The sequence below is a fragment of the Parambassis ranga genome, chromosome 7, assembly GCF_900634625.1.
Source record: "Parambassis ranga chromosome 7, fParRan2.1, whole genome shotgun sequence".
Classification (NCBI taxonomy): domain Eukaryota; kingdom Metazoa; phylum Chordata; class Actinopteri; family Ambassidae; genus Parambassis; species Parambassis ranga.
The window spans coordinates 13,996,102-14,008,505 of NC_041028.1; the positions used below are offsets into that span (position 1 = coordinate 13,996,102).

A 12,404-nucleotide genomic window follows, 5' to 3' on the forward strand; every position below is an offset into this window, starting at 1 on the left:
CCAGGCAACAAATTTAAACCCTTAATATACTTTGAGATACAGAGTTGAGAGGGTTAATAAACAGTGAGAGAGCTGGTTTGGGTGCAATTTAATGGATGTTTATATGTAGAAGTCCTGCACTACAGCTTTAACGCTCTCATTTATCACTGTCAACTTTAACAAACTGATTTAGGTCAAAAAGTGAATGTTGTGTATGTGAATAAGGAATGCAGAAAAGGTTGACACATATAAAACATCCAACATACACACACACTATACACATACGCACACACAGTATAAGTAATCAAACAAAGTAATCACTAGCATTTAAATCTCTCCCCAAGGAGCCATGGTAATTATGGGAAGTCAAACACATGTAATGTTTTTTTTTTTCTAACTACATTTACATAAGCACAGTGTGTCTTAAAGGAAAATAGACACAGACACACACACACACAGCACTGGAATCCATCAAATCAAGCTATCCACCAGGGGGGTTGATAACCGATTCAAATGAGGTGTGATTATGCACTTTGAAGTTCTTATAAGTGCACTTTTATGTTAACATTATCAAAGTCTGATTAAAAAAAATAAAAGCGAGAAGCTGTATCAATATCAATGTAGTCAATACCTACAAATTAAATTTTCAGTAGTAAAGACAATTACACTGGCTTGTCTAAAGATTAAGCAGCCAATTAGCTGTGTGGACATGATCAGGCTGCAAAGAAGTTGGTTAGCAAAAGGGACTTAAGTTAATTAACTTTAGTGTGCAGTTGGTTTACAGAACACACCGTTTCTCAAGCACACTGATCATTTCTGGGAGTTTCTGTCAATCAATGAAGAGTGTGATGCAGCCGAGTACAGCAGGGTTTCTTTCTTGACTGTGACCTCTGAGCTTTTTTGGATGAAAGTGTTTTGATGGAGCACTTTAGTGTCTTTCAGTAGACACTAAAGCCTTTCGCTTTGCCTTTCATGGTTTATTTCACTTTCACAGGGCGAAATGCTGCTTTCCTTCACAAAACAAGGCCTGTGTTTAGTGAAACACTCTAATGTACCTGCACACACGGCAAACAGACAAATTGGCAATTAGCTGGTGAACACAGCGATAGATCAATTTAGACTTTATTGTGCTTTATAAACTGCTAATGGAAGGTACAAGTTGGCAAAGTTTTAGCAAAAGCAGCAGTGGGAGAAATTCAGGGATTTGGTAGCCTGTTCAGCAAGTCTCATTTGTAATACTGTTGTAGTTTACAAGGACTGATATTATTAGGGATGTAGAAATGTGATCGGAAATCAGGCCCAGACCGGTTTTGATCGTTACCTCCCGATCAGTACTAAGATATAGGCTATATGTACTAGGGCTATAATGACTCTCTGGTGCATTGTCTAGGGGTACGATTGCTGCTTTGGGTGTGAGAGGTCTTGGGTTCAAGACTCAGATTAGCTGTTTTGTTTGCAAAATTTTCCAGTTCGACAAGGGGTGAAGTATTGTCTGTGGCAATGTGTTTTTGGGCAGGTTAAAGTATTGTGGGGTAGTTGGTGCGTTGGCAGATCATCGGCAGATACTCAAAATCAAATGAGTTGGGCTCGAGGGCATCGGGACATCCCTAATTATTATAGAGTTTTATTGGTGACATGCATTATGGCCTTTCTACACTGTGCGATTTTTAGCGAGCTTAAAAGACCATTGCATGACACACTACGTGAATCTAATAAACTTTGGTACGACGTCAAGTTTGATGCGTGCAGATTGTACGATGACCATTCACTGAATCGCAGGCGATCACAGTGTAAAACGGGCATTAGAAAAGATTTTTGTCCGTTATTCACAATGTGTCATAAAACCACTGAAGTATGAGGCCATGAAAAAACATAATAGAAAGAACACCTAGTCATGTCAACATTTTTGCGCCAAGCCTTCACGCTAGCTCTTACAGAACTGAGCAAGAACATATTTATACTTTCTTCATCAATAGGCTACATGAGTTTTTGGGTGGCTCTCTAGCTAAGGTTTGAGATAGGAAGGTACTATTATCATGGTACGTCGCCTGTGTTGGTAACATTTCATTCTTCTCCTTGCTCTTGACGAGCCAGGATGTCTTCTATCAGAACGGCCTCTCACCACACTGACACTATTCCCAAAGACCGGCTTTGAAAGTGTCATTTTCTGCAGCAGTTCAACATGTTTCCACATGAAACAGAATGCTGAAGGGCACTGGATTTAACTATTAATGAGTCTTCACATGTTTATTTTGGGCAAATGGAAAAACGCTTTGTAGATCAGTCTTTTCTGCACTGCCACTGCGAGTGCCAGTTAGATTAGGCACTTGTAGGTTTTTTTTTTTTAGTAAAGGAGAGCTTGCCCGAGGCAAACCTGAAATCTGTGCTCACATATTTTACAGCTCTGAATCAACAAAGACAGTGTGATAGAGCTGTGGAATTCGGAGACATGGAGTTGCTTTGTTACCCCTCACATTGCCATTTATGCTGTCAATTGAGGGGAACCATTTTTTACTGATGACATGGATGTGACTCAAGTTCAAGCAATATTAAGGTGATGACACATTTTCTGGGCACTTGTCTATTTTTATTCTCCTGACAGGCTGAAGGACTGGCGGAGGAACTTAAAAAGATGGAGGCCAGAACAACAAACAAGTTTCTTCGAAAAACTCAAGGGAAGCACACAGCTGCCAACACACAGCTGAGCATCTGATAGGACGCACAGTGACACACAATTCTTACTGTACACTCCACATACACACAAACACACAAGCCCAGTATGTCTGGACACCCATCGGGGTCCCCTGTATGTAGGTCATCCAACACGGGGAATATTATTGTGTTACAGCTGTGCCCTTCTCTGCAGCAGTCTCTGCGCACAGAGACATAAACATGAACGTCCAACACACACACACACACACCAGAAGCCAGCCATAAACATGGTGCATGTAGTCACTCACACAAACGCAGGAAGAAGAGATAGGAACAGACAGCTCTATTTTTTCTTTGGCTATTGTCAGACGAAGGACTAACTCCACCACCCCCGCCAACACGTCGCATCTCTCCGATATTCAACATGACATCCCGTTCAAAAAAGAGAAAAGGGATGGGGGGGGGCAAAAAAAAGAGAAATATTCCAAGCGAGATCCACCTTGGAGCTGGCTGGTTCCGTTGAGAGCTATCATATTGAATTACATGGATGTGCTGTCAGCGGCTTTCTAGGTTTATTGGCTGTAGCTAGCAGGGAGTAAATGTCATAAAGATATAGTGAAATGACTGTGAAAGGACATTGGTGATAAGTTTAAAACGGGTGGAAGGGGGAGGAGGGTTGAGTGGGCTTACTGTCAGGATATTCAGACAAACATCCAAATACATTCACAGTGAGTGCTGCGTCGCTCGGCTGAGGTTTGACCTTCCTTAACGCAGATGCTCCGGGAGCTGTGCGGTGATTTTGAAAGTCTGCTCCAGTCAGAGTGAATCAGGGATTTTTTTTGTCTGGAGTCCGCTGACAGCTCAACACTCTGGACGAAAGAAGCCGAACAGTTGCTGCGGGATGCGCTTGTAAGCTTGTTTTCTGACTCTTTCCAGCACTGTTTCCCGCAGTATTGTAATTTTGGAAAACACTAGAAATGGAAGTGACACTCACACTGTGGGTGTTTGTACAAACAAACACTGCAACCAGCAGCTTCAGAAGAATAAAACAGGATATACAACTCAATGATGACGTGACCCTACTTTAGCTAGATTTGCTGAAACTTGGGAAAAAAATTTGCACATCAGAAAGGTTTATACAATAAACGAGGATCCTGGATTAGAGCTTAGAGACGAGCCTGGTCTCTTCATATCAGTGGCATCCAGGAGAAACAATTCTATTCTTAATACCACCTTTCATGTTCCTGCATAGATCTAGGACAGCGCTCTACTGCTGACAGAGCTTTGTCATGGACACAAACTGTAGCTAAGTGGATACTCATAAACTCCTATTTCTTCAATACATCAGACATAATTTGTGTCTCTCTGTGGCCTCATCTAGCTCTAGTGCATTTTCTCTCTTCTTAATAAAAAAGTTTTGAGATTGTATGATCAGGGTTTCAGGGTCAATTAGTCATAAAAGTAGGTATACAACTGTGTCCTGTTGGCATTAATCTCAGCTTTGTTTAAAACAACTGTAGGCAAAAGACTAGAGTTTATTCCTAATCCAACCCAAAGAATCACAACAGTCATATCCTGTTACCAAGTATGCTAGCACATCGCATTTGTCTGTATAATAATTACAGCTGAGGAACTGTTAAACAACATTTTGGTGTGGAAATCAGATGGCTACACTGATAGCAACATCTGGTGCTGTGGCTCAGTCGTCAAATGACAGGGTGTAAGGTCTACAATCCATGATGACCTCAGACCTCCTTAGCGATCTAGGTTTCATTTTCCAGAGCTGAGATCATAAATGGAAAACAAAAATGATTAATTATTGATTTGTCAAAAGCATCTGCAACTGCAGGTGTTACCAATCTTATTATAAAATGGGAAAAAATCCCTACATGATAATAGATATGGTCTATATGCATTCATAGGACCAGATTTTTACTCTTCACTGTAGAAGCCAACACATCAGCCTGCTGGAAGCAGCCCAGAAGTGCAAATGTGTTATTTTATAGACATATAGAGATGAAAATGACAATTTTAATTGAAATATTTAGAGTTTAAGCATTTAAACAAGTGTAATAAAACACAGTGGAGAAGGTCTGTTCGGACAGACTTTGGTATGTAGTGCCATAGAGAGGCTTTGATTAGAGCTGAGTGTGGGTGGAAGACTGGCTTGCCTGTGGATTTGCTGAGGGTTAGGTACATGATATTCTCTGTACTATTAAATGTCTACATCGCCATAGTAAAGTGAAGCTAATAAAATACAGGAAAAATGGCACAGAGGTCAGAGAGAGAGAGAGTCTCAAATCTAAAACCCAGCGCAGCAGCAGAAAAGTGCTGACGCCTGCACAACCACTGATGTGAATTCAGTGGATAGAAAGGCACCAGGTTTTAGATGTGTAGACATGTCTAAAGGCTCGGTGTGCTCATGTTTAGTATATGATGTAAATGATTTTAAAAGCAGATGTGTGCTTTCCCGTCAGGGCTCTTGTGACAACAGTATGAGTCCTTTGCTCTATTTTTCAGCAACAGGTGAGCTTAGGGCCAATGAAGATCAACATGTTAATAAAGCGGAATGTATTTAACAGCAGCCTTGCTGTGCAAACTCAATGGAGCATATTTTGGATCTGTCAAGGGAAATTGTTTAGAAAAGACACGAGGGGTTGTTCACATAATTCTGCAACAAGGTTAGTGTGACATTAGGAGCTGAGATTGTCAGACTTTTCCTTTTCAAGAGTGGATATACCAAATAAAACATTTTTAAATTGTTTTTTTTGAATAAACCCTACCATACAATCTACCGTGGAAGCCTCTGTCCCTAATATTCTCCTTCATACAGCACATGCTGACACTATTCCCTGCTCATGTGCATGTGAGAAGTGCAACATTTTGGTCACTTAAGGTCACAGCAAAGACAAAGACGAAGATGAAGAGGAGACAGAAGTGGCGATCTGACCGTGACTTTGTGTTGTCCGGTGAGGTTGGGCCATTCGCAGAGCAGCTGGCTCTCAGACAGGGTGAGGATGCAGGGAGTTTCTCCAATCAGCACCGTGTAGTTGAGGCGATTGTTGCCTGGAGCCGCTGGGATCAGGTTACGACCCTACAGAGAGAAGTGAGAAAAGTGATGAGGAGAAGGCAAGTAGCTCATTTATGCAAATTATATTGAGCATGTTAGTTGTCATTTAATGACTCAGACACCACCAATAGCTATTCTTTTCAAATGACTTTCCTCTGTCTCCCTCTTGTTAACTAACAATGAACTAAATGACTGATATTTTTCTGCTAATGATTTGATGAAAATCACTCTTGTTTCTGTAAATGAATAGGAAGAAATGAGACACTGACAATAAAATTGCCCACTTAACACCATCTTGAAGGATTAAAGCTAGTGGCTCCATCTATTCATCTATTAACAAATCCCACTAAGGACATGACACAATAAAAAGGTCAAATAGAGCTGCACTGTAAAAAGAGAGCAAACATAAACACGAAGTACAATATTCGGTGTGTGTATGCTTCATGCGTTTTTTTTATCCTGTGTCGCTCATTCTTTCGTTTTTTTTTTTTCGGTTCAAAAAGCAGTTTATTCCTTTGTAGCCCTGTCGAAAACAAACTCAAGGCAAAGCTGTCGTAGTTCAATGGTTGTTTACGTGCAGCTTTTGTACGCGACCCAGACAATGTCCCTGTGAACTGGAAGTATCACGTCGCTAGTGGGATTCGCTAGCCAGATGTAAGCCAATCCAGCTAGATCCACCTCCAAGAGGTGGATGGAAATCAATCTGGATATATCGGGATTCGCGTTGTTCAGACTCAGAAAAACATGGCCAGATTGATTTCCCCAGTGTGAAAGTGGTCTAAGAGGATAGAGCCAGTGGAGACCATCCAGAATCTGTGCTGCTGAGAGCAAAGACTGACACTGTGCTTTACAATGCATGAATGGTGGTTAACACTGTTGTTTTGTATATTTATTTTACATAACTTTCAAGACAAAAACCAGATATGGAAACAAAAAGGATAGAAATATACTGAAAACACAGTTCATAGTGACACCACAGAAGCAAAAGGAACCCACAGAGACCAATTCTGTTTTGTCTACTGTCCACTAAACTGAATTCCACACATAAAGCCTGCGCCGGAGGGGTGCAAATTCTAACATTTGTCAATTTCAGTTCCACTTTTTCATTTCAATATCAAGTCCGATTTGACACACACACTCTGTCTCTGTGTGATGGAAGGAAGGAGCCGTTAATGGAAAACCCACGAAAAACAGCGAGAAAACAAAAAGCAACAGGAGCAGAGATGAACACAAAGAAAACAAGACTGATAGGAAATGTGGAGGGAAAAACATCAGGAGAGCAGAGGAAAGATTATGAGAGAGGTAGAAAAGGATGAAAGGAGTATACTCTAAAGTGAGAAAGAAAGAATGTAACAACAAGAGCCGGCGAGTGAGTGTGACTGGCGAAGAAAAGGAGAGAGAGTGGAGATAGTCGCCGTGTCTCCTGCTGGCTTAGCAGCGGGATGCAAAGACAGACTCCGTTTTCCAATCCCATCGTCTCTGCAGGCTGCAACCCAGCCCTGCTCTGCAACCCTGTAAACATGCATCCTATTCCATCTCCAAAACACACACACAAACAGCATCCTTGCCACACACGCAGAGTTCAAGCCACACATGAACAGGAGTTACAGCCACACACGGAGCTGTTGCCACACATAAACACAACAGGCTAGAAGCATCACGCGGAGGGCACGCTCTCCTGAACACACACACAGAAAAACACTCAAGAAAAGGCCAGATCAATGTTTTTCTTTCTTCTTTCTTTCTTTTTCTTTTTTACACACCTCAGTAAAAAACATGCCCGACACTACAGATGAGAAATTAATTGCGTGGCAGACACAGCGCACACATCTGAGAAACGCTACCCCCGCATCCCATCTCGCCAAATTGCATTTTTTTTTTGTCCATCTCATCAGCGCTTCCAGTGGGTAGGCAGTTCCACCAACAAGCCAAGCAGGAGATTTGGCAATTACCGAGAGGCTCTTTGCTAATAAATTATCATTTAAGAAATAAATTACGACGGTTACGCTGCTTTCAATCTCTTCATGGAAATAAGCGGCGTAACACGGTCTCTGTGATGACATAAGAGATAGTCAGGGTGAATTCTAGCAGGAGATAAAAGCAATGCGATTCAATGCAAATGTAGCACATCCATGCGACACTGATCTAAAAGAAATGAATTTTTATATTGTCTCTTTATCGTGTGAAGCGCACACTCCATAAAAACCTGAGCGCACTGATTTATATTCACACTTAGGAAATTTTGTTTATACCTCGTTTAGTTATTTCTAGACACTAATCCGCTGGTTATTTCATTTCATATTCGCATTACCATACATATGTTCCCCCTTCAAAACAGCCACATTAATTCACCCTCAGTCACTCTTCGACTAAACATTTCAGGTGAGATAATACGTCACATACGCACGGCTCAGAAATTGCAAATGAATTTCACATAGTTATGTCCAATCACTCTTAATGAAAATGAAAACCAATATAATCCAAGTCTCTCTCTCTCTCTTGGACCGTTAGGCCTGTGTGCTTCTATACTGCTGCCCTCCTAGCACTAGAAATTAATTACACAAATTGAAAGGACTGTTATTTAAGAGGGCTGGAGGCTGCAGTCAAAGAAGTTGCTGTTCGTTAGTGAAGGACGAAAATTTGCCTTGGAAGGTGCGGACATTTGCTTTCAGCTTTCAATTATGAATCTGTGAGTTTTTTTTTCCTCCTCCGAGAGACCTTGCAAACACATTTTCTATCTTGTATAGAAAAAAAAAGTGTTTTTGTGTGTGGTGGTCTGAGTAGGCTTTGCTATTATTAATACTAGATGGGCTGAATATGTGTGAGGCTCTTATAGTCAGTCTGAAAGCAGAAAAACCTTGGGAGACAAAAAATCATCCATCTACCACGGGTTCTGTGAGGCCGCTCAGGATCAACATTCTGTTAAAAATCAACAACTTTTAGATTCAAATATATTGGTAAACTTTCAGAGTTTTAAAGCAATCATGTCTTTTTTATATATAAGGCAACTGAAGCTCGACCTGTAAGGCTTTGGAATCCTGCGCAGAAAGCTGCAGAACACATACAGCTACACTTTGTGAAGAAGAGTAAGAGAGCCTTTATTGCATAAAAATTAGCCATGCTACTTTGACATGACTGTTTGCTGTCTAACTGGGATGCAGAGCAGACACATGCTTCGTTATGGAATTACTTTTCCGTGGTGTAAATATCATCATATATTAACACACACTTGGGTGAGGAAGCTGTCACCTTAAACATTTAGCATGATATGTATGTAGTTTTTCAACAACTCAGCCAGATTTCCTTGTATTCATTAATAGGCACGTTCAGACTGCAAGTTGTAGAAACTTTTTGATCCATTTACTCATATGTCTGCACTGCAGGAACTGAGAACTGTGCCACAATTAGAGTTCGATTTTAGGTTCTTACTTCACGGTAGGTTCCCAGCACAAGAGGAACTATGAGTGACATAAATGTGCATTGATTGACTCAACATGTTGATGTAGCACAAGATACCACCATGCACTGAGAGAGCAGTAACACTTTAAAATAAAGGTGCAAATTATATACTTTAATCATAATGAGGTCATGAATTAATGAATGATATTTCATGATAAATGATTGAATAGTTTTATATGATGTTCATTCATAGTTACACTAAATGCTTTATTTGGTCGACACCTTTTTGCTGCTGCTGAGCATATCCTTACCTTAACTGGACAGGGATCAATGAAAAGATAACTGATGATGATGAATTCATGATTACGACAGAATTAACTCATTGTGGCTTTTCTTGATGGTGCAAACGTTTTAGTTTCATTAGGTATTGATGAACTCTCCTAAGAAACAGCATCACTTTACGATTGGTACTACATTAATGACGAACATTTATTTGTGTCTCATTTCCATTTTTTTTTTCAGTTCATTACTTAGGCCTGTTGTCCTTCCTCCTGCCATGAGGTCACACAGCAACAGGAACATATGGAACCCAGTGCCAGTTAATCAATGTATAAAGTAATTAACTTCCTTGACTAATGATGAAGTGAGTGTGATGTGATCACATCGATAGGAGTTAATGATGTGCCATTCATGTTTTTTTTTTATTTTCATTTACTCATTTCATTTACTCAGTTATTCTAATGTAACTGTAACTGTAATATATATATATATATATATATATTAGCCTTGTGACATTCAACAAACTGGGTATGCTGTTTAAAGGCAAACAAAATGTGCCCTTGAAAGTCTTTATGCTCACAGCTGCATTGTGGATCATAACCCTGACAGGTTAACACTCCTATTCAGTCCTGTTTGCAAGATAAAAAGCGCTGAAGAGAGTGAAATGCACAGGCAGCAAGGTGTGTGCTTTGTTGTGTTTTGTGCCTTTCTGACCTTAAGAATAAGTGGCGATGTGGGTTTGAGTTCCAGCACCCCAGAGGGACTCAGCGGTTCAAACACAGGGTCAGGGTAGTAGCTGAATGTCTCGTTGACCACCACCAGTGCATTCACGTTGTCCATGTAGAAGCCTATCTCGTCCGGGCCGGTGCCTGTGTCTGAGAAACCCAGCTCCGAGTCCGCCACCGACGGAGCGAGGCACACCATGACTGAGTTGTTATACACTGTGCAGTTCTGAAAGAGAAACCACAAGGAAGACTTAAAGGCTTCTGTGACCTGACTTTGGCAAATTCCTTTGATTAAAAACTGCTTTTAAAAATACCAAGGACCATAATTTTTTGCCCAGAATGGATCTGATGGTATAATAACCCATCCTGGTTTGTAAGTCAGTGCCCTGTGAAACTACAATGCTGTTAGACCTATTGGAAATGTAAATTGGTTGCAAATTTATGATCAGCTGTTAATAATGTGCAATGTGCTCTGTGCTTTTGCCTGTACCTGAGAGTATTTACATCATTGCTTTGTAGAATACATGAATACATGATGTCACGGCCATGTTTGGAGCAAATTACAGGGCAGCTCAGAGGACCACGGCAATGATTTTTGTGCTTGCTTAAGACCATTTACTACAAAGGTAAGTGTTACACAGTTCTCCTTGCTCACTGAGGTATTAGGTACACCATTTTAGGACCCCTTGTCCATCTTGACTAACCCAGCATCTAATCCCAGCATCCAGTCTCCTCTCATCTACACGCCAGACTGTTTTGTAATAAACTGTCACCTTGTGGCCCTTTGGCTGCATTTGGGATCCGCTGGGTAAAATCTCAGCATAAATACATAAAGATTTTATGTTAATGAACACATAAACCTGGACCTAATAAATTGGCTGAATGATATTTACTAGCTCTAGTGCACAAATCTGTTATTGTTGGTCTCTTCTCTTTAATCTTTAGTGAAATGTTGAAAATGTTAAATTGAGACCAAAGTTTAGAGATGAAAATTTAAAGATATCAATGTGTGGTTTTCAAAAGAACACAAAAATATTAAAAACCTAATATGTATCTTTCCATTGACAAATTCAATCCTAAAGTCAAAGTGGTGTGTGGATGTTGAATAAATATATGTTTAGCAGAGTGGACCATCAACAGTAGGTGTAGGTGTCAACTATTAAAAAACATGGACATGGCCCTTTAAGTGCAAAGCAGCACTTTGATAAAGGGCTGTGTGGGATGCACCGTGGAAGCTGTTTACCTCAGTAAATGACAGCTTTATCTGCAGGTTGAAGTGCCTCTGTGTTGTTTGAAGTTCAGTTCTTAACCCTGACAACCACAGAGCTTCATCTCCTAGTGACAATCATTGGAACGCTTTGTGAACATTATCTATAGAACTGATGAAACTCTTCAAATGTTTTCCCTGAAAACATTTTCTGGGCTCTCTCTCTCTCTCTCTCTCTCACACACACACTCACACAGCCTCTCATGTTGTGTCTTCTTTTTGTGACACAAACACTCCTGTGGTGTGCTGACATTTGAAAAGTTATATGGCCTGAGGCAGCGTTATATGTCTAAAGCTGTAGCTGTAGAAAGAGGAGACGTGAGCACACACACACAGACAGACTGTCTGCCACCTTTAGGACGTGATGCACTCGGCTGTGTGTAGGAGGCTGTCTAATATGTTTGTAAATGTATGTGTAATCTGGATTAATGTATACTGCATTCCTAGGTGTCAGATTAAACACATATGTGTACTCACATGAAAGGATTCAGCCTGCCCATACTTGGCCCTAATCTTTGGCTCCCGGATGGTGGCGAGGTTGGTCCCACTCACTGTCAGCAGAGTGCCACCACTGCAAAAGAGAGTGAAATAAACAAAACTTCAAGACTGGCCAAATTTGAGTAGTGCAAATCATCCTCTGTTGGAATCAGGTTGTAGAGGCGGCACAGTCTGAGGAAAGTAGAGCAGCTGTCCCACGGCTGGTACAAATGTACCTGCAGAGTGCACCTGAAAGAGAAGGGGTGATAAATGTTCCCAGAAACATCGGATCTCTGGGAGTTTCCTGGGGCCTACATGGATCCAGCTTGTTCCTGTGTATCCTGCAGATGCTTGATCAAATTTAAAACCTGCAGAGTTTGAAAGCCGGACAACAAACTCACATGTTGTGTCTTCAAGCTGTTTCTGAGCATTGTTTTTTGTAGTGTGTCTTTACTGCTGGAGGAACCCACAGGCCACTTAAGGGTGTGTGTGTGTGTGCTTGGTACAAATGTTGGTACATCCAACTGAATACTAGGGACTAAGCCCTGGATATTGT

At 40.9% G+C, this 12,404-nt stretch overlaps 1 protein-coding gene across 1 annotated transcript in view; it reads right to left on the minus strand.

Annotated features, from left to right (window-relative positions):
* The window catches only part of plxna1a (plexin A1a), a 194,522-nt gene that overhangs the window by 23,089 nt on the left and 159,029 nt on the right, over positions 1 to 12,404 (minus strand). The window contains exons 17-19 of the mRNA XM_028409537.1: positions 11,849 to 11,942; positions 10,094 to 10,330; positions 5,582 to 5,725 (exon numbers count right to left, since the gene is read on the minus strand). Of these exons, the coding sequence (XP_028265338.1) occupies positions 5,582 to 5,725; positions 10,094 to 10,330; positions 11,849 to 11,942 (475 nt within the window). The remainder of the gene's footprint in view (positions 1 to 5,581; positions 5,726 to 10,093; positions 10,331 to 11,848; positions 11,943 to 12,404) is intronic.